Raw genomic sequence first — 23,873 nt, 5'->3', positions numbered from 1 at the left:
TTTTGAGATAATTATAGATTCACATGCAGTTATAAGAAATAATAAAGAGTGGTCTCCTGTGCCCTTTACCCAACATCCCTCGCTGGTAACATCTTGCATTATTATAATATATCACAACAAGGATATGGACGTTGATAGAGTCAAGATACATTTTCATCACCAGAGATCCTCTATGTTGATTTTTATAGTGTTATAAAAATGCTATGAGTTACATGCTAGTGACAGCATGTATTTTGCAAGGAATCATTTGTGGATAATCTAGAAAGAATATAAATAAATATGATAAGAGATATTGGCATTCACACTCTTATATTGGCATTTTCATCTCCCCTTTCAACTGAGTGTGTGAACTAAAGTATGCCTCAAATCTTTTTATCCCTTCTTCCCGTCTTCCACTCTACAAAGTAGTGAGCATATGATGATATATATTTCATGGGAGAAGAAAGAAGCACAATTTTTCTTCTCATTTCTCTTACGATATTAAATGCTTAAAAGAAAAAAAAAAGCCAAAATCTCCATGAATCAAAGTACTTCTTTTCATGTTCGTACTATTTCAACGTTATTTAGGATGGAGTTGATTTCTAGAGTCTCATATGATATAGAGTATCTTCTCACCTGCCAAGCTGTAGACTTTGTCATAAAGACAACTTTTCTTCCTGGCAAGCTTCCAGGACAGCTCACTACCCACAGCTCCAGTCTTAACCTCCTATCCCTGACTCACATGACTGCTACAGCAAACTGGCTGCACAAATGTTGTATTTTATATACACAGAATGTTCTATGTGTTTGAGCCACTCAACAACCAAAGACATACTAAACAGCACTTTGTATAAAAAAACAGAAAACAACTTTGATACCTTGAGGCCTAAAGTGTCATCAGCTTTGAAATCTTGAAACCGGGGAAATGGTAGCACTGTCCGGAATGGTAGTTTCCAAATTGTGGGGTTTTGGGAGTTATATGAGTCAAGGGGAAATAAGAGAGGGCTAAGGTGGGCAAGCTCCAACCTCTACAATCATGCTTGAAGAAAAGTAGATGCACACTTTTGCTTTAATATGTTAGAGTTTTGCTCCTAAAACAAAGTTTAAAACATAATGTTCGGAAGGTATAGCATGTTGTGTGGACCAGCCCCAGGCTCTAGTTGCTTAGCGTTTCGTAGCATTACTCTTCTGAATCCCTGGATACCCACCTGCTCCTTCTCTTTCACTTGATGTCACCTAATATGATGGATGTGAAAAGTGGCTGTGAGACCTCATGAACTCATGGATTTAAAGAAACATAAAGATCAGTTACTGTTTGAAGTCCTGAAGAAGATTTTCAACTAGTTCAGGTAAAAATCAGAACAAAGACCCATACTTTTTGTTTCTGGTCTTATACAGTTTCATTCTGAAGAAATTTCAACTCTCTACAGATTTTATAGAACAGATTTATGTAAGACGCTTTGCACTGTATAATCAACTTTTCCAAAAGATAAAAAAAGACAAAAGACTATCATTTTAAAACATGATCTAAGTGAAAAAAATTGAACTGTTTCAAGGATAAAGCTTAATGTAATAAACATAATGTGAATTATGATGGTAATTCAGAAAATAATACATCAATTCTTCTCTGTTTCATTATACATGCTACAGTTAAAGAAGAAAACCTTACTGTGTGATAATACATACTGCATGCTTACCTGGGTGCTGAAGTTAACAGACATCATTAGTCCTGTCCCAGAGTCTCTGGCCACCTGCAGACTGATTAGAGTGGCCTTCTTATGAGCCACCGGCAGCCGAGAACCCACAGAGAAATACACGAGACTTAGAGGTTTATCACTCTGTAATAATTTAATCTGTGCAAATCTGGCACTATTGTTTATGGCTGCTCCAGCAGTTACTTCATACAGTTCCACAAAAAACTGCATTCCAACTTGACGTATCTGACAATGAGATAAAAGGAAAAAAAAAAAAGGATGATTACTAATAGATTTCTATTTTAAGATAATTCTGATATTAAGAAATAGTATTATTCATATACATTATTACAGAAATAAGTATACATATAGAGATACATTCTGTATAATTACAGAATTAAGTTCTTATGTTAGATTACCATGAGATTATTTTTGGTCTTTCTTTAATACCTTTACTCTCTCTGGGTGAGCTTCTTACTAGAAAATCAATGTCAGGAAGCAATCTATGCATACTTCAATAAACAAAAGGATACATAAGATATATTCGTACAATGAAATGTTACCTAGTAGTTAAAAAAAATGAACTATTTCAATATTTTTCAACATGGGTGGGTCCAAAATCATGATAATGAGTAACAAATCAAGTTGCATAATGATATGTATGGCATGCTACAATAAATGTAAACTTTTAAATTACATAAAGCTTACTACACTTTGTTAATGGATACATATTTATTTAAAGAGTAAAAAGGAAAATAAGACACCATGATGGTAGTTATCTCAGGTGGACGGGTGGCAATGCGGGTAGGGCAGGGTGTGGAATTGAAAAAACATGGGATAAGAGTGAAAGGGAGCTTCAGTTTTGTAAGGTTTTATTTTTAAAGGGTTTTACATAAATATGACCAAATATTGATAAGTTAATTTAGTGATTTTATGTATTTTTCAAAATTTCCCTAAATCTGTATCAAGAAATCTAAATTTAGTCTGTTGGTTACAGTTTGCTCATGTTTTACCTTGGTTCTTTCTCAACAATCTCAAATAATGTTTCAAAGCCTGAATTCAATTCTATAACATACTGTCAATCACCTGTTTTTACTTACTTGCTCTTACACAATAATCTAAAAATCTTAGCAGCATTTTTAGCTTCGTAGCATAACTCCAAGAGCTAAGCTGAAGCATTTTCAACTGCATGTATCATTGTCTAATTTGTTATAATGCATCATTTTTATTTATCAGCAAGGACCTTATTAATCATTTGTTTTGTGATCATTTTAATGAGAATCATTATGTCATGAAGCAATACAACAAATTCTTTAGTATTATTCAAAATGAGTTGCTTCTTAGTAGCACAATAAGTGAACTTAATCTCTTTTTATTGTCTAAAGAAATATATTTAGTTTTCCTGTGGTATATATTATGCTTTACTTTTGCTGATCAACTCTCAGTAAATATTGAAATGAAGGTAAATGCACTCTTCCCGCTTTTGAGAAACTAAACTTGGCAAATACAATAAACTGAAGCACTAGAAAAGTATGGGTAACTATATTCAATAACTATTATTCCCTAATGGCCAATGAGCTTGAACTCACAATAGTTTCATTTAACTAAGGATTTCAATATTACATTCCAACATACTCCTGTCTTTGTTTTTCAGCATAATATTTCTTCTCATTGTGATGATGATTAAAACATTACTTATAACTACTTTGAGTCAAAAGAATATGTTATAATCTAAGTAAGGAACCACGCAAATTGAACAGTGTGCAGATGGGTGCCAACACATAATTAGAAGAGACAAAAGGAATCTTCCAGTCTTACAACAAAATACTCTCTTCAAACAATATGCCTGAAGTGTATTGGGAAAGCAAAACTCACAGATCATTATCTGAACCTCTCTGGACCTAAATATGACTGGAGACCTCACAAGAACTCAAGTTCCTTTCCTAGTTAGGGCAGCAGCATTCCAGGATGATGTTTTGCCCAACTAGTATAAAATAATTTTTCCTGGGCCCAGACCTGCTCAGAAGCAAACAAAATAATAATGAAATAATGTCTTACTTAAATACTTTTAAAAAATATTTGCAACAAATGTTTAGACAATCTGTTTGGTTTAAACAGATTTTGTGGGCTAAGAAATGCATCCTAAGTTAATTAACTATGACCTTTATACATTTTGCTAATACAGAACCATAAGACAGAACCACAGAACAGTAAGATACCCAGCAGAGAAAGGGTAAATGGACTGGAATTCAAAAGATGAGTTCTAATCTTTGCCAAGTAATTGACCTGGGGAAAGTTACTCAAATTCTTTATAACTTGAAAATGAAAATTTTGAATAACTATAGGGACGATAATTAGAGATATGATAGAGTAGAAAAACTTTCAGTTGAGCGTCTTTAGGAGAAACCACCATCAATCACTGGCGTAACTCTACAGATGAAAGTGTGCATTGTGTTTGCTGTGTTGTTTTGTTGTCACTCCCCTGCCACCAGGATTGATGTGGCTACTACTCAAGTCACTGAATCACCTTGGGCTCTGTTCCCATCCATTCGGAATAATAGTAACCCTCCCTTGTGAAGGGCCAACTCCTTGCCAAGAACCGTGTGAAAAAACCTCTTAGTCATTATCTCATTTAATCTAACAGCCCTATTATTAACTCAACCAAGTCTGGGAAGCTCAGGAAGGCTAAGCAACTTGTCTAATGTTACCCATTCATTGCGGCGCGCGGGCTTCTCATTGCGGTGGCTTCTCTTGTTGCGGAGCATGGGCTCTAGGCGCACTGGCTTCAGTAGTTTTGGCTCATGGGCTCAGTAGTTGTGGTGCACGGGCTCTAGAGCTCAGGCTCAGTAGTTGTGGCGCACGGGCTTAGTTGCTCCGCGGCATGTGGGATCTTCCTGGACCAGGGCTTGAACCCGTATCCCCTGCACTGGCAGGTGGATTCTCAACCACTGTGCCACCAGGGAAGCCCCTTAAAAACTTTTAAAAAGAAAATTCTTGGAATTTCCCAAGTTTAAAAAAAAAATCAGCGGGAACTCAATATTTTAAAAAACATATTTTCTAGCTCTGTCACTACCAAGATGGCTCACAGAAGCATCTTTGTCAACCATGACCTCTCATGCCTATCTCCAGAACATACACTCAGATCTCTGAAACTCTTTTTGATGAAAGAAATCAAGTTCTTAGACAACAGTCGATTGGATGTCTTACAGCAGGAAAAATCAAGATGGCTCTAGAACACAGGTTATTGCTATAAAGCAAATAAGCATCCAGAGATTTTTAAAGCAATATGAAAAGACAAAAGACTAGCTTAATAGATCTTTCAGTGTCCATGACATGACTATTTGAGTAGCAAAAAGAAAAGCATTTAGTAAGCAATTAAAATTAGTTGAATTTGAATCTATAATGGTACTTAAAGGAGAAAAGTTATTGTAATGTATTAAAAAATGGTTAAAATGAAAAATGTGAGTATAATAGTGTGTACCTAATATTTTATTAAGTTTAATGTGTAGGAGAATGTTAACATATCAAGACAGTTATATCTTTTATTCAGTATATATTCATTTATTAAGGAATGATAAACATTCTTCTCTTTGTATGTTAGTAAAGAGTTAATAAAAGATGTTAATAAAACAATTATTCCTAGAAAAAGTAAGAATTGCACCAAAAATAGGAATAAATTATTAGGACCTGTGAAACACATACAAATGAAGATGAAAACAAGTAAGAAGTTAAAGAGTACTGTTGGTCACCCAGAAGTTGAAAGATGATGCAACTGTATGTTTGTCTGAATACGACAGAACAGATGAACTGCAGAGATGCACTAAGATCACAGATTTGTTATCTCATTTCTTATGAGGTAAAGCCTCTAGGTTGCCTTCTTAAAAATTAACAAGATATTAACAAGGCAGGTCTACCTTTCCAATACCACTAATAGACCAGCTCCATGTTCAACAGTGACAGGGCAATGGTTAAGTTAAAGCTGGCACTGCAAAATTTAAAGAACAAATCATTCTGAGGAAAACACATGGTGTTGAAAAAATTAATTTGTAAAGCATGAACTTAAAAAAAAATGTTGATCTCACAAGTCAAGTCATAAAATGAACCCCAATCAGATGACCAGCAATTCGCATTTGAAACAGCTTCAGAGAAGCACCAGGACCTGTGGTCCTAGCAAAGAACAAAGAGCTCTTGATAACCAAGAGCATGTAACCTTAAGTGATCTGGGACGATTATTCTTTCTCTTCTGGAACCAATACAATTACTACAGTTCTGGGAAGGTATGAAAATATGTATCATTGTAATCTTAGAGAAGATCAATATAACTGTTTCAGTAATTCTCAGAAAGTGAAAAAACAGGTAGAGAAAAAATGAATAAAGAGTTAAATCTACAGGACTGCTATTTAGAATGAGTTTAAATATAGCTATACATCTGGAAATAACTTTATTTGTGCAATGCTTTTTCTGCTGTTTGAAGTGTTTGGCATGTACAAAGAAATCATGATACTTTTGAACATTCATAATATTATGGCTAGTTTTTGTATAAATACTTGAGTTTAATAAATTAAGTAGTAGACAAAGAACAAATACTACTGAGTGCTCCTTAGGCATTAAAGTATCATGAAATAGTCATTTAAAAAAGCCACACATGATTACTAAATGACTAAAGCTCTGTTAGGTCATCAGTGACCGATACCGTTTGAATAATGGAGGTTCCTTTAGAAAGAGGGGGGAACACCTGGCTCCTGGGTGCCATGTGCAACATGAACCAATAGAAATGTATCCAAAGGCTCATCAAGCATGGCCTCGGTGCTTCTTCAGTGGGTCAGAACTGAACTCTCTAGAGAACGAGAGAACTTTCATTCTGGATGAAATCTATGGATATAACACGATGTGACCAAATCTATCAATATGATAAAAGCAAAACACTAAACATTCAGAGTAATCAGAGATATTACTCTGGCTGAAAATGACTCAAGGGATCATTCACACAATGAGCAGGTGGGCCAGGAAGAATCATGGAAATGACAAGAAACAGAACAGAGAAAACTGATGAGCTGTTTTTTTTAGCACTGAGATTCAAGCTTTTTTTTATTACTGACTTACAACATTGTGTAAGTCTTAAGTGCACAAGTGATAAGATTATTTACAAAAATTCATAATGTAATAAACTCTAAGTGTGACATCTATTGCTCATCTAAGAGATTTAGACATTACGGCTACGCGAGACACAAAGAATCTCCACATAAGCAATGTGTAAGTTTCAACAAAGTGGCTTTAGAATGATTAATTGTAAAGAAATATAATCAGAATTTGCCAGTACTGTGTCTCATAGTGTCTTACCTTCCCTGGTTTGGGCTCAATGGTGATAAAGCACTTTGTTTGACCTGCTGTACAGATTGTGGTCCCTGACACAGACAGAAATTCATCTCTCAGGTTCACACCATCTTTTTGGAGCACAGCAGCTGTTTTGTTAAACGTGATTCGCCAAAAGATCTTGACATCTTCAAAGGCTCTAGGAACAAAGCAAAACCTATGCAAATGCAGTCACAGAGTGCATTATTCCTGTAGCTAATGCAGAATGTGTTATCACTGTGCCTGAGTGTACCTCTACATCCAAAGCAGAGCACTTACTCTCCCACTGATAATGTCAAAAATAACCAATTCTCCCCACTACAGTTAAGAAATTAAGGCCAGAGTTTACATGGCATTTCTTTAACCACATTTTATTCAGTACTAATTAAGTATTTATTGAACTATGATTCCTGATGCTATGTACCAGAAATATGAAAATAAAAATTATAGAGAACTTTTGCCTTCAACTAAGTGTTCCTCATTTGTCTTTTAACAAGAATCCTTCTAAAGGAAAAACACTACTGCCAAAATGGTTGTTACTATAAAAATAAAGGGCAAGAGATGACTTACATTTTCAGAGAATATTCAGTCCCAAAATGGAAAAGGTAATACAAATACATGTACATGTGTGCATACCAAGTGCATGTACATGATGAACACTCATGTACACTATACTGTACTAAGTTGCAAGCAAAACGAAGGTAATCCAAGTCTCCCTAACAGTAAATGGTTGTGTATTCAGAGTGATCAGAGAAGAGTAAATACGATAAAGTGATGACTTACATAATCTAACATCTGTATGGTACTTTATAAAGTACAAAATGTTAAGGCAGCCCCAAGTTATGTTCATAAACCAAGTGTGTTAAACCACAGATTAGGAACTACAGCATCTGAACACTGACATGCCAAATTCCACCCTACCTTCTTCTACCAACATTTCATCCTGCCTCTACCATTTTATGAATTCAAATTAGATACACAGGATGTTACTTCTTCCACATATATATAAACATACCTGTTTGGCTGCCTTGTGACAACAAGATGCAGTCTGCTCATCTCAGCTCCTTCACTCAACTCCAGTACACTCTGGGACTCCTCACTGAATCCTATGATGCCATTGTGAAGATCACTCCCTGAAAAGAAAAATAGAAGATTATAATATACTTAAGACTTTAAACGATCTCCAATGCTTCACTAATCTTTCCAGCTCAGATGGTATAAAACTGAGACATTCAAAAGTGAATGGAGTGGGCGGGAGCTACAACATTTAATGATCTTTACTAAAAACAGACTAGAATCAAAATGATCACATCAAGGTAGCTGACACTTTGAGAACAGAAGATGAAAAGGAAAAAAACATCAAATCCTGCTTCCCATAATGACAACATGCTCATCTCTCTCTGATGAGGCTCTACTTTTTATTTCATAGTCCTTGATACTACTGTTTAAAATCAGTGCATCCTGACAGAATATAAGTTCTTCTCAGAAGCAACTGTTTTATTTACTGCTGTATCCCTGGTACCAAAACAGTGTTTAATAAATATTTAGTGAATACATGAACTCCATCTGACTGTTTACTTTTCTATAAGAGAGTTGACCCGAAAGACCACTTATGTTTCACATTTGGTTATTTTCCCCAGAGAAAAACAGAACTATTAAGGAACTCTTGAGAACCTCTGAGTAAAAGAAACTCCTCTGAGCAACTCTTGAGGTTACAGGCAGCATCATTCTACAAAATTGTGTTTAAACTGGAACAAACCTAGGGCCCACACTACACTGAAATAGTCACTCCAAATCCTTGCCAAAAGGTAAACTAGCTTCTCAGACGAGAGAAATACCAATAAACAGTTCCTGCTGCTTTCTTTTTCTCAATGACTCAGTTTTGCAAAGTGATCCTAAAAGCAATGATCCAAATCAATCAGCCTCAAAAACCATTCGTACCCCTCACCCTGAAACCTGACTCCTGAGATTCCAAGTAGACAGAACTTCTGTAAGGAAACAGAAAACCACTGAACTGTCCCGAAAGGGGAAAGCTGGTGGTTACCAGCCCATATTTTGCAGGTCTGAAGTGTGAGCAAATGTGGAGCCCATGGCTTAGGGACGTGGAGGTGATGGACGACTTTTATCCTGGTGCCTCATGTGTGTTTTGTCTCAGCCAGATGCCCATCCTCATCCTCACCAATTAATCACTACAATCGCTTCTTAGCCCTGCGTCAGAACCAGACCTCAACTTTTTTTTCTTCAGCAGCAACTGTTTTCTTGTCACTTTTAATGGGAATTTGGTCTCTCAGTTAATAATAGATTATAAGCTTCCCACAGGCAGAACCTTCGTTTTCTTTTTCAATGCAATAGCAACTAGCATGGTTCTAATGAGTATAATACTTCCCTTGCCACATCTACAATAATGAGGTTGATGTCAAATTTCTAGTAAGATGAATCAAAACTTCTAATGTGCCAATGATCAAAAACAAAACAAAATAAACTATTTTCCCCTGATTTATCTTGAAAGTTTGTTCTAAAATCTAAATGTGAGATTATGAAGATTAAAGGTAAGACAAATAAAAATAAGAGGAATCAGCAAAATTAATGATAGAGTTAAAACAGAAATACTATGTTAAAATAAAAAGCCAGGTGAGGAGGGACTTCCCTGGTGGCACAGTGGTTAAGAGTCCGCCTGCCAATGCAAGGGACACAGGCTCGATCCCTGGCCCGGGAAGATCCCACATGCCGTGGAGCAACTAAGCCAGTGTGCCACAACTACTGAACCCACACACCGCAACTACTGAAGCCCACACGCCTAGAGCCCGTGCTCTGCAACAAGAGAAGTCACCTCAACGAGAAGCCCATGCACCGCCATGAAGAGTAGCCCCTGCTCGCCACAACTAGAGAAAGCCCACAGCAACGAAGACCCAATGCAGCCAAAAAAATAAAATAAAATAAAGTAAAATAAAATATTTTTTTTAAAAAGCCAGGTGAGGAGAAAATGATAGGAACATTCACAGACAGAGTAAGGGAACTTAGGGTACACGACATGCAAAAGTGCTGGTGAATTACATCATGTGACGCTAAGAGGAGCCAATCATTTGCCAAGTATGTATGATGCCATGTGTTAGGTAGGGAAGTTCTCATTAGAGAACTTCATCGAGGCTCAACTGAGTGACTGGTAAGTTAGGCTCAGAGCTGATAAATGGGAATTTGCCTGGTGAGTTAGGCTCAGAGCTGATGCATGGGTAGGCACTGGTACGCCATATTGATATAGTATCAGCACGCCATATTGGTATGCGTTGGTATGCCAAACTGAACTGAGGAGCACTTCCATTCCAGTTGGAATACAGCTGCTGTCTTGAGCCCCCAGAGAACCCTCTGTCACCAGCCTAACCAGTATGAGATCTCCCTGTGATCCAGTAACTAATGGGGTAATGTTTGGGACAGCAAAAAGCCTCCAGCAACCATTGTGATTGGTCTGTGCCTCTGTCAAACTAATTGCTAAATACTTTGTCAGCTCTGGTCTTATTCAAATAAATGTAATAAAATATCTATTTCATGGAATGGGGGAGGAGGCTGTTGAGTGCCAAAACAATTTTAATAGAAATATATAGATGGCATTAAGCTAATGTGAATCAAAATCAGTAATTTGGAGAACAGAATTTGACTTTACAATATTCAATAAACTGAAGGAATAGGAATAAATGACAGTTCTAATTGGTGTAAATTTGCAGGGTAGCATAAATGAGATGATGCTGGGTATAAAAGTTACACGATTGTAAAATTATGACTGAATTATAACTGAATGGCTAAAATAAATAAAATTCTAGGAAGCACCAAATCCTAAAAGGGGATCATAAACATGTTTATTCTAAATATTTCCTTTTATAAAAAACAAAGCATAAACACTAAATGATTTATTAATTCCTCAATTAATGGTTGAGCTGGGTCAAAATATAGGCTTCATAACTTTTAATTTTCTTTTTACTATGTTTTACCATAGTGTTATCTGAAACTCTAAAACACTGTGTAAAACTCATAACTGTTTGTATGAAAGAGTGGAGTAGGTAAGAATCATGAGACAGCCTTGTCAATACTCTAATTACAGTAAGGTACTGACAAGCTGAGCTAAGCCACTTAAAGAAATATAGTATGATTTCAGAGGAAAACTGCAAATTATCACCAAAAAATTTTATAACATGCATGAGGAACTCTATATATGCACACACCTCCCCAATAGTCCAAAACTTATATAAACTGCACTGGTTCAAAAGCAGAACAAAAGGAAACAGTTTTAATATATTTCCCAACAGATATAAAGAATTTTCTGACAATGAAATCTTAGACTCTGGGATAGATTAATGAAAGTGGTTGGGAAATTCAGAATGAGGTTTCAAAACAGGACAGGCAATCATGTTTGGGTGATTAAATATATTTCAGAAGAAGTACATGAACTTAAGTATTTTTAAGGTTTTCCCTTTATTGTGAAAGTACAGATTTATAAATTGTGTAATTGTTTAGCTGGCTCTGAGCTAAGTGACATTTACAGTCCATTAAACTCTAGCCTGGCACCTCCGAACAACATCATGAGTTTATATTATGGGTTCATGCCATAGGAAAACAAAATTTTAATGATTCACTATGGGTGAGTCAAGTAATTCCCCTTCTTAAATTAAAGATAGAATGATCTTATTACAAATTCTGTATCACAAAAGTACATTTTTAACTCCATCACTCCAAATATATACCTGTAATGATGATCATGGCAAAAGCTGCAAACCCACTGTCATCCTTTCCCTTCACAATCTGTGCTCCCCCTTGTGGGTCTGTGAGAAACACGTAGAAGAATTCTTGTCCCTCAGGCTCATCATCATCCAAAATTTGAACAAATATTTTACGTTCTCTTTCTCCATCTACAAATGTAAGGATAAGAGTTTGCTCTTCAAAATCTTCTTCTTCAGTTGCCCATCTTAGGTTGGAAATCCCATGGATGTCAGGAAAGGGCAATGCATTTGGTTCCTTCTGAGCAGATCTTTCACCAAAAGTCTTAACTGTTACACTGACATCGCCAGTAGACCCACCAGTTCTTCGGACAAGAACTTCTGCAGCGTTAAACGTGCCATTCTTCATTTCTTCTTCGACATAAACAACAGATGGCCCAAGACTAAATGTTCCATGAGGGGAAACATCTGCAGTTACAGTGAGCACATCAGGCTTCTCAGACATAGCAGACGTACCAGTCGCAACCACTTCGGCAGTTATCTTGGTTGTGTCAGGGTGTGTGGTAGAGGAGTCAGTTTTTAGAGGAAGAGCTGTGTCCGTTGCTATAGCCACAGTTGTCTTGGGGAAAGAAACATCCATTCCTGCCAGGTCATCATTATCCAATATTGTGATCACTGCCACACTGAAATCTAGATTCAGGCGAGGTCTCTGATTAGCATCAAATTTTTGTGATCCTTTAATTTCTACTGAAGTTAGATTAATGTAAAAAATTTCTTCTATCTCAGGAAGCTCATCATCAATAATAGTTATTTCAAAATCAACCTCAGCATGGAATTTTTGGAAAAGCAGCCCCCCATTCTGAACAGGCTCAAAGTCTTCCAGGGGCTTTGCCATTCCTGCAGTTGTCTGATAGGAAACTTCAATAAGATCCCCGTGGAACCCAAACAGTCTTTGTACATGTAATCTGATCATCTGTGTATCCTCTGACACTATGATATTTCTTGAACTAGGGGAAAATTGAAAGACTCCCATTGGTTCAATTTCAGCAACGGTGAGACCTGATCTGGAAAAAAAAATTAAACCATGAGAGAACTGATGAAAAATAGGAATACCACTATAGAGATTCATCTTTCACACACTTAAGATACTGCTCATGAGGACATCTTAAAAATGACATGCCCTTTCAAATTCCATAAAACCCTATTTACTTATTGATGAATATACCAGAGCACAAGAAAGATAAGAACAGGAACTGCACAGGTGATAGGACCTAACAAGGTCTATATCTATATCTATATCTATATCTATATATATATGTATATGTATATATATGGAGAGAGGAGGCGGGCAATGCCTGGCCTAGGGTAAGCACTATAAAACTGTTAGCCTGAATCACTTTGCTGTACAGTAGAAATTAACACAACATTGTAAATCAACTATACTTCAATAAAATAAATTTAAAAATAAGAAATAAAAAAAACTGTTAGCTATTATTGTTATTGTTAAAGGTATGTGAATTTTTTAAGCTAAAATACGTTGTGTCCAAACACTTTTTGAATGGCATATGTATAATCAAAAGCCATATTGGATTCCAACCAATATCTCCTATACATAAATATGTATACAAACACACTTGAACACACACTGGTTTTGCCCACACATTTTTCCCAGTTTCCAAATAAGTAAACTAAAGAACAGAAAGATCAAGTAACTTTCCCAAAGTCACACAGAAAGTAAGTGACACAGCCAGGATTAAACCCAGGGTCTGGCTCTAAGATCAGTCCTCTGTTGTTCTGATCAAATCCATCTCACGTATGAGAAAAGTCAATTGCTTTTGACCAGGACATATTTATCTGCAAATATACTGATATAAATTAAACTCAAAAGAACTACTAGTTCAAGTCACATTATTATCCTACTGTGATTTCTTATTCTTATTCTTTATCTCTTGGAGAAATCAGGTATTTTTGGCTACCTTTCAGAAGACAGTTTCCTTTAAAAATAGTGGCTTTGCCATTTTAAGTTAGACTCCTGTGGCTTTCAGTCTCTTGGCTCCTGGACTGAAGGGGAATCAGAATTTCCTTTCCTCCTGAATTCAGCAACTTGAACCCCAACTCAGCAGTTCATAGGACTGTTCTTGAAATAACACTGTTCACCCAACCAAAACCATGGAAAGCTGCCAGACCCAGGTTGGAATTCTCCCTGTAGAAGGAGTATTTTAAACCATGTGTGTCCCTGAATAAATGCATTTTCAAAAAAAAAAAAAAAAGGTGGCTTTGCCATCATGGTTCTTTTTGGAGGTGTCACCTCAGGCCAACATTCTTGAGTGAGAGGTCATGAGAAACGCTCTTCAAGCAAGCAGTGGGTGGTGGCATCTTTGGCAATGCAGGCCATATATTGCTCTACACTAAAACCGTTTTCGCCTCTGCTTCAAGGAGAGAGATCCTTGTGTCTTTTTTTTGTTTCAACAGGTAAATTCCAGCTTATTCCTCAGAGACTTTCTTGGCTGAAAATCAAGTTGGTCTTACCGAAGCTGAGCCCCACCAGGGGCACTGCTCTGCACTCCTGAGAGGTGAATGACAAAGGCCTCTGGCCGACCAGGGCTAGGAAATGTCCACAGCAAGACTCTTTTACTTTCTTCTCCATGGGAAAATGAAAGACTCCCTGACAGGGAACATGAAAAGGGAAGCTGGGTTTCATTTCTGAGTTCTTAAATTGGGATTCAACTCTTAAAAATAGAGTGAAATCTTTCCTTTTCCAAAATTCTATGACAGTCTACAAAAGGTAAAACATTTAAAAAGTCAGTGGGGGAGGGAGTGTAAATAGAGGAAGCTCCGTAGACCACACACACCTTGCCTTTAATCATGCCTCCTTTACAAGGTAGAGGTCAAACCACCTAACTTTTGCACCTCACTGATCCTCACAGAGCTTATGGTATAACTAAAAATAAAGTAGATGAAATAACAGCTGCTCAACTGTCAGAAATATTCAGATGAACATGTAAATGGATATAAAGGTGTGTCTTTTTTGATTATCGTATGGGCCACATTAGGTTTTTAGAACTAACTCCTCAGGTATAAACAGAGTAGTCTGCTTAGTGACCATTATTTCCAGGTGAGGTATGAAGTTTTCCATTTGAACGAATAAAGTTCCTCTCATTCTCACCAAGCAGCCTGTGAAATTCTGATCACTTAAATCTGAGAGGACTGTATTAGGAGGCAAATAGCTCACTGTCCAGAGTAAAGAGGATTCAGGAAAATTAGTGGCCAATTACACATTTCCATGTTCTATAGGGAAAATCCTAGAAAAGCCACAACTCACCCACTTTGGGGGTCATATTGCCAACAACAACGAATTCGGGGATTTTTAACCCAGGAACATATCCAGCCGCCCAGGAAACCTTGAGAGAGCCATACGTGCCTCTCCTAGAAATCACAACTTGGCTTGTTCCAGCGGTGATGTCCAGGAGTGGAAAAGCAGTAGACTCAAATCCAACCTGAGGAAAAACATGCTTAGAACATTTTATTTCTCTCTAAAGGTTGTTGTTTTCTGAAGAGTGGGTTAAAAGTCAACTTTCTCTTTGTTTACACAGTATATTTCCTGTTCTAAAATATAGTCAATTAAAGAGTAGTAGTTAAGAAATGACATGTGAAATTTGAAAATTTATTCTATTTTATAATGCTGATTATAGTTTACAGCTTTATTTTTTTATCAAAATGTAAACCCCTGAATTAACCATATCTAAAAATATAATGGTAATTATGGTTAAATGAAAGGAAAGATTAAACATGGCATTTTAATATGATTTGTTGACGGGTCTTTATAGAACCTAATTTGTCTAGAACTGAAATCTGACTTCTTTCTAAGGTATAATAATAAATTCTTTATTTATAAAGTGAGTACCATGAACTAGATTTTCTATTAAGGTTCTTTTCAGCTCTTTGATTCAATACAATATCTTTTTTTTGAGGATCAGAAACCCTCAAAGATTTTTTTAAAATAACAATCTTTTTCATCCACACCAAGTAAGATCTGGTTTTCAGGGCAACCTTCCCAGGGTACCCTGGGATTCATAGATGAAATAAGTTCTGGTCAAAGAATAAGAATAAAACCAGATTCCTGGCTTCACATTGTTATTTAGACAACTCAGTTTACCTCTTTGGTCCCAATATCTATAAATTTGGAATACCATAGAATCAACAGTTCTATATTAAGACTCATTCTCCCCATTTTAAATTGGAATGGAGAGGAGCAGAAAGTGTGAGAGGAGCCACAGGACAGCTTCTGAAGCCACAGAAAAGAAAAAACAACAACTTCAATTTGACACCCGCCTAGATTCCTTATTACAGTGAAGCTTCTGGTTAGCAACTGCCAAAATCTTTGGCATATCTGAGCTCATGCTTGCCAAATGGCTAGAGGCTGTTTGAAAGTGTCCTAGGCACATCACACACACACACACACACACACACCCCACATACAAATACTGGTAAGGAGTACAGAGGATACACCAAGGACAGGAATACTCCATGACTGGCCCTGATCTGGCCCTTTGATGTGACATAATATTGTGACAACATGCATGAAGAAGGAGAAGAAAATAGTTTACTACACCAAACGAAGGATTCAGGTTGAAAGGGATCTTTGTTATAACAACCTGTGAACAAAAAGAAGGTAACAAAATGTCAAAGCATTAAATTCTATACCCTCTTTCCTTCTTGAAAAGAGGAGGTGCAGAAAGAAGACAATTCCTCTCAGTTAATTTTAATGCTGGTGGATTCCACTTTAGGGAGCAAAGCAAATTCATTCCCTGGGGAGAAGCAGCCCAGGTGGGAGTAACTGGAGAGCATCCCCTTAATGGCCAGAGACCCTGTTACACAAGCTGGTGGCCAGATCTGCCCACACTCCTGCCCCTCCTGCACAGATTCCACATTCTGGTCAAGGGACTGAAGGAACTCCCACCTGAAGGAGTAGGATGCATGCTTATCCCTTATTATGGTTTATAAAATACACACATTATCGTAGCCAGAGACAGGAGCCCTGTCTTGTTCCTATATTGACAGAATTGGCCTACACAGGAAGCAAAGCCCTCAAGGTATTCTTTGTTCTCATGTGAATTTAAAGTGATTAGGGAACAATCTTCCCTAAAATGAATTCAGGTAGAAGGTTCAAATACTTAGGTGCACCACTAGCATTAACCTATATCAGAACAAACTTGCCACAGTAAAAAGAGCCTCACAAGTTAAATATTTACAATCTTAGTAAATGAGAAAGTCTGAAATATGAACTGAGGTTTCATTCTAATTTTAATTATTTAGCATAAAATATCTCAATGTTAAATATTCATTTTCAAGAAAAAACCTGAAGTTTTGACTCTAGATGACTGTTATTTTAAAAACTCTAGGACTTCCCTGATGGCGCAGTGGTTAAGAATCCGCCTGCCAAGGCAGGGGACATGAGTTCGAGCCCTGGTCTGGGAAGATCCCACATGCCGCAGAGCAACTAAGCCCATGCGCCACAACTACTGAGTCTGTGCTCTAGAGCTCGTAAGCCACAACTACTGAAGCTCCAGCGCCTAGAGCCCACACACCGCAACGAAGAGCAGCCCCCCCTCACCGCAGCTAGAGAAAGCCCGCGTGCAACAATGAAGACCCAATGCAGCCAAAAATTAATTAATTAATTAATTAAAAAATTCTACACCTTACATTCTACAAGACAGAAACTTTCTAAAACTCCAGAAAGGTGATATAGTTTTCTATCTAATGTTGAAAACTGACAAATTATTTTCATACAGTGTATCCACAGTGTCTACTTTGATATTCATAGGATTACTTAGATTTAAGGAAATAGTGAATCTTAAGAAATTCTAAGAATCTTAGTCCTTCCTATAAGAGCTGCCCTCTAGTGGTTCCGGGGTAGTACCACACCCAGGGCCAATTACCTGAGAATTAGCAGCTTTCTCAGGGACTGGAAGGACAGCAGATTTTGCTTCCTGGAGAATTCTTGGCATGTCATAGAAACTTCCACCAACAAGCATCACAGTCACCAGTTGCAAGGTGAAATTAGAGCCCAGGGGTAGGAAGACCTATATACAAACAGTATCAATGACTTTTTTAATAGTAAAAAATAATTTTCAAAGAAAAATACTGACAATTGAAATGAGTCATTAGCATTTCCTCCTTTTGTATCAGTTTCATCAGTATATGCCTTTCCCCCATGTTACAAAACAAAGCACCAGCAGGAAGACTTTGACGCTAACACTGAGAGCCATACAGTATTAAAAAAACACAAATCTGCAAATACTCTCTGTGTGCCCAAATGACCTGAAGAATGATGAGAATCTCAGAAGTAGTATTAGTGATAGAATCACGTGCCACAGGAATGGAAAGAGCTCACTGGTGAACAGTGTCAGCTCCTAAAACCAGCAAAACTCACTTTCTCCCTTTTCATTGTGTAGAAACTAACAGCTCTAATGACAGTTACTTAAAACAGATAATGATTTAGGTGTACTGATTATTTGAATACTTGGGACAAATAAAGACTACTAACACCATTTATTAGACTACCAATTTTCAAAGTTTTAGAATCCAACAAAATAGGGAAATCCTGAATTTAAAACCTGGTATTACTTTAAAAGATTTTTTTAACACTTATTGATATAATACATTTTTCCATAGAAACCTTGTTACTGATAATGGATAAGCCCCCGTAACCTGGAATATTACTAACAACTCTGTACATCTTTATTGAATGTACAAATAACTATTTCTATGAAGTCTGTTCTTTTAAATGTAATGTACTTAAAACACAAAACACACTCTGAAATGTGTAAAATATGTACTATAGTGGTTTCAAATGTGCAACATGAGGGGAACAGATGTTTTATTCATTCAATCAACCTTCATCTTTTCAAAATCACATTCAGTGAACATGAAGCATAGATCAAGTGCTGAGGAAACAGAAATAAATCATGGTGTCCTGACTTCAATCATGTGCCTCCCTCCTCTCCTTGAAGGGTGTGCCCCTTCCCCATGCAGTTCACTGGCTGGGCAGCTAAGGATTTTTTTTTGTCCCTATTTCCTAAAGAATGAACGGCCAGATGTCAGCTCAAAGCTCCCAGGCATTTGTGCCTTCCTACCCAACTCTTCTGTTCATGGGCCCGTGCAGCACACAGACTTATGGAGTGTGGCAGGTCCCCAAGGTGCAGTAATTAAACATTAAAGTTGAACACGAGTAATGATGGATTTGGAGAAACGCTGGTTTGCCTACAGAAGAAAAGCGGGTAGACTAATTTGAAAACGACCTTGAAGGTTTTTAGGAGTTGAGGGTGTTCTGTTTTGCCCTTCCATGTCCCTGATCCAAGACTGCATCACCAATACTATTCTACATATTTCCCATCATTCTTGATGGCTGTGGGCACAAATGGAGTTTACAGCCCCATAATATCCTGTGTGCATCTTGAACACTGCTTATCTGCTTGCTTTTATAATTGGCTGTTCAAGGGCCTTCTCCTGCACTAGACAGGGAGCAACCTGACAACGGAGATTATGTCTTTGTGATCACTGTAGCTGCTGTGCTTCTCACAATGACTGACACATAGCAAGTGCTCAATAAATATCTGAATGACAGCCGTGAATATAATCTTATCTTGCATTCTAACTTAAATTCTTTTAAACACAGACTTGTTTCTTTATCGTGCCAATGATTCTTACCATCAGTGAGTACTTCATCTGAGAAGCCTGTTGTTACCCAGGTGAGGTAACTGTTCACTCCCTGGTCCTCATGTTAAACCAACATCAAGAGTCTTCTAGTTTTCAGAGCCTAATGGAAACTCATTCTGTCCCAAGACCCACTTGAAGGTCCTTCTCTGTGGCGGACCTGTCCGAAGTCCTAACTTTTATCAGGGCGGTAGATCAGGTAGATCTATATGTAACCTGTAACTAACATCCCAAACTTTAAAGAGCAATGCATTACACCCAGGGTGTGAGGGGAGAAAGGGACCGCTGGAAAAATCCTCCCCTCAGTTTATGCGCATGTCACATGTTGCCCTAAATAGTCACCTTGGAAGTCTAACTCACATAATAATCTATGTGCAGTCTACACCACACATAGTGGAATGTAAGAGACAGAAGGAACCCATGCAAATTTAAATACACTAATGAAAGATGTTAAAGTAAACAAATAAGAGGAAGCTTTCATATATGGGTAAGCTAGTAAACTTTTGTTACTCTTTATTGAAAATTGACAGAAATCATAAAAATAATAGAGCTTCAAAACAGATATTAAGAAATCCATAGATAATTCAAACAGGTATTAAGAAAGCTAAGTATCTTTATCAACTATACCAGTAAGTTTTCAAAGTAAAATGACAAGAGGACTACCATCCTTCAAAATGTCCCAGGTACCACCACAGGAGATAATCTAAAAGTGTCCTCTGGTACAGACTTTCTCAACCATGAGATAATTAATCCTCACAGCTATAATGCATCTCATGCATGAAATAAATTAACTTCTCTGCCATGCATATGGAATGATACTAGTTATCTTCTTGGGAGGATGAAAACAGTTGCTCCCATCACTTTCTGTGGATCACACTGAGAAAGACTGCTAGGTATCTATTTGACCCACAGAAAATCCATGTATTCCTAGCACTCTCACCTGATATGTCGGCAGAACAGTCTGCTGTCCTAGGAAGTCTACAAGTATCTTCCCTTCAACAAGCATCCAGAGTGTGTGTGTGTGTGTGTGTGTGTGTGTGTGTGTGTGTGTGTGTGTGTGTGTGTGTGTGTGTGTGTGTAGCACTTGGAACAATTTCTGGAACTCTGAAGTACTAAATAAGTGCCTGCTACTATCTAGACAAAAATATTTTATCTCCAAATAAGAATATACTTATTTACTTATAATCTGAAAATACTTCAGTATATGTATTATCCAATAATTAGTATGCAGTTTCTAAGGTATTTTTCATGGTTCCATTTAAATATCAGAATAAACTTTAAACTGATCATGAGATTAACTAGGGCTTTCCTGAAGGAGTTTTATTGGAATGATCAGGAAATTAAAGAAATGCTACAAACCTGACTCTTGACTGGCACTGTGTCCACTTTATATCTGGTGCCATCTTTGACCACCAGCTGCCTCTCTGCATCTTCAGTAACAACAGACTGCTTCTTAGGATCAGATGATATTCGATATCCAACACTCACATCTCCAAATGTTCCAGCAAGCCGGGTTACATTAATTTGGATGAATCTACTAAGGTTCTGCCTAATAAGTATTGACTGGTGATCTGAATACAGGGCAAATACCCCATGTGGGTCATCATTTGCAGAAACAGAGAACCGTGTGATGCATTTTTCTGGATCCAGTTCTGCTCCTCCCTTTACAGAAACAAGCTGAATCACATAAACTTCCTCTATCTCAGGTACATCATCTGGTAGCAAGTTAACATCAAAGCTGGCCTCACTTTCTCCATCAGCAATGGTGAAAAATCCTTTTGTAGACAGAAAGTCTCCAGTAATATCAAACTCACTGCTTAATTCCCAGTAAACCTAAAATAAAAGGAAAAAAACCCCAACAAAGTTATACAATTCAGTATACTGAATCAAAAATCCTTTAAATTAGTTTTCCTCTACTATATACAAAAAAAATTAAGTGTGCCTCATTATATTCCAAGTGAAACTTTCCAAGTAGTTAGGTAATTTAGAAAGTATCTTAACTCTTTCAGGCTGTTGTATGCAATTTGCAAGACAGGATTATAAAATTTCATTTCACCTGCTTCTAAAATAACATAATTTGAAAAGATAAACAAGTTAACTTTAAAATACCAGTACCACAAATACATTCAATAGTTAACCACAGACAATATTTGAAGGTAAAAAGTAAGTAGATAATCTGACATTCACATTGGAATTTGTTTTTGTTTGTTTTTAATAAAAAGAGAATATCGAGGAGGAGCTTCCAGATGGCGGAAGAGTAAGACGTGGAGATCACCTTCCTCCCCACAAATACATCAGAAATACATCTACGTGTAGAACAACTCCTACAGAACACCTGCTGAATGCTGGCAGAAGACCTCAGACCTCCCAAAAGGCAAGAAACTCCCCACATACCTGGGTAGGGCAAAAGAAAAAAGAATAAACATAGACAAAAGGATAGGGACGGGACCTGCACCAGTGGGAGGGAGCTGTGAAGGAGGAAAGGTTTCCACACATTAGGAAACCCCTTTGCAGGCGGAGGGGGGAAGCTTTGGTGCCGTGGAGGAGAGCACAGCAACAGGGGTGCAGAGGGCAAAGCGGAGAGATTCCCGCACAGAGGATCGGTGCCGACCAGCACTCACCAGCCTGAGAGGCTTGTCTGCTCACCCACCAGGGCGGGCGAGGTCTGGGAGCTGAGGCTTGGGCTTCAGAGGTCAGATCCCAGGGAGAGGACTGGGGTTGGCTGCGTGAACACAGCCTGAAGGGGTTAGTGCACCACAGCTAGCCGGGAGGGAGTCCAGGAAAAAGCCTGGACCTGCCGAAGAGGCAATGGACTTTTCCTTGCCTCTTTGTTTCCTGGTGCACGAGGAAAGGGGATTAAGAGCGCTACCTAAAGGAGCTCCAGGGACAGGTGCGAGCCACGGCTATCAGTGTAGACCCCAGACAGCGGCAGGAGACGCTAAGGCTGCTGCTGCAGCCACCAAGAAGCCTGTGTGCGAGCACAGGTCACTATCCACACCTCCCCTGCCGGGAGCCTGTGCAGCCCGCCACTGCCAGGGTCCCGGGACCCAGGGACAAATTCCCCGGGAGAACACACTGCGCGCCTCAGGCGGGTGCAACGTCACGCCGGCCTCTGCCGCCACAGGCTCGCCCCGTACCCGTACCCCTCCCTCCCCCGGCCTGAGTGAGCCAGAGCCCCCGAATCAGCTGCTCCTTTAACCTCGTCCCGTCTGGGCGAAGAACAGACGCCCTCAGGCGACCTACACACAGAGGCAGGGCTAAATCCAAAACTGAACCCCAGGAGCTGTGTGAACAAAGGAAGAGAAAGGGAAATTTCTCCCAGCAGCCTCAGTAGCAGCGGATTAAATCTCCACAGTCAACTTGATGTACCCTGCAGCTGCAGAATACCTGAATAGACAACGAATCATCCCAAATTGAGGAGGTGGACTTTGGGGGCAACTAAAGTCCTTTTTCTCTTTTTGAGAGTGTGTATGTGTATGCTTCTGTGTGTGATTTTTGTCTGTATAGCTTTGCTTTTACCATTTGTCCTAGGGTTCTGTCGGTCCGTTTTTTTTCTTTTTTTTTTTTTAGTACAGTTAGTGCTTGTTATCATTGGTGGATTTTTCTTTTGGTTTGGTTGCTCTTTCTTTCTTCCTTCCTTCCTTTTTTTAAAATTACTTGATAAACATTTTTTTTATTTTTAATAATTATTGTTTACTTTAATAACTTTATTTTATTCTTTTCTTTCTTTTTTTCTCCCTTTTATTCTGAGCCATGTGGATGACAGGGTCTTGGTGCTCTGGCCAGGTTTCGGGGCTGTACCTCTGAGGTGGGAGAGCCAAGTTCAGGACACTGGTCCACCAGAAACATCCCAGCACCACGTAATATCAAACAGTGAAAATCTCCCAGACATCTCCATCTAAACGCCAAGATCCAGCTCCACTAAACAACCAGCAAACTAAAGTGCTGGACACCCTATGCAGTTCTAAGAGGGAAGTTTATAGCAATACAATCCTATCTTAAGAAACAAGAAACATCTCAAATAAACAACCTAACCTTACACCTAAAGCAATTAGAGAAAGAAGAACAAAAAAACCCCCAAAGTTAGCAGAAGTAAAGAAATCATAAAGATCATATCAGAAATAAATGAAAAAGAAATGAAGGAAACGATAGCAAACATCAATAAAACTAAAAGCTGGTTCTTTGAGAAGATAAACAAAATTGATAAACCATTAGCCAGACTCAATGAGAAAAAAAGGGAGAAGACTCAAATCAACAGAATTAGAAATGAAAAAGGAGAAGTAACAACTGACACTGCAGAAATACAAAGGATCATGAGAGATTACTACAAGCATAAAATGGCCAACCTGGAAGAAATGGACAAATTCTTTGAAAAGCACAACCTTCCGAGACTGAACCAGGAAAAACAGAAATATAAACAGACCAA

The 23,873-nt window shown here is 38.0% G+C and overlaps 1 protein-coding gene across 1 annotated transcript in view; it reads right to left on the bottom strand.

Annotated features, from left to right (window-relative positions):
• The window catches only part of ADGRV1 (adhesion G protein-coupled receptor V1), a 564,972-nt gene that overhangs the window by 324,595 nt on the left and 216,504 nt on the right, over positions 1–23,873 (bottom strand). Inside the window, exons 72-79 of the mRNA XM_060146321.1 lie at positions 20,807–21,280; positions 17,671–17,814; positions 15,054–15,228; positions 14,261–14,396; positions 11,759–12,795; positions 8,041–8,158; positions 7,014–7,185; positions 1,677–1,919 (exon numbers count right to left, since the gene is read on the bottom strand). Coding sequence (XP_060002304.1) covers positions 1,677–1,919; positions 7,014–7,185; positions 8,041–8,158; positions 11,759–12,795; positions 14,261–14,396; positions 15,054–15,228; positions 17,671–17,814; positions 20,807–21,280 — 2,499 coding nt within the window. The remainder of the gene's footprint in view (positions 1–1,676; positions 1,920–7,013; positions 7,186–8,040; positions 8,159–11,758; positions 12,796–14,260; positions 14,397–15,053; positions 15,229–17,670; positions 17,815–20,806; positions 21,281–23,873) is intronic.

Source organism: Lagenorhynchus albirostris, chromosome 3, assembly GCF_949774975.1.
Source record: "Lagenorhynchus albirostris chromosome 3, mLagAlb1.1, whole genome shotgun sequence".
In the NCBI taxonomy this organism is placed as follows: domain Eukaryota; kingdom Metazoa; phylum Chordata; class Mammalia; order Artiodactyla; family Delphinidae; genus Lagenorhynchus; species Lagenorhynchus albirostris.
The sequence above is the reverse complement of the archived record's forward strand: the minus strand, read 5'-3'. Positions and strand labels throughout refer to the sequence as shown.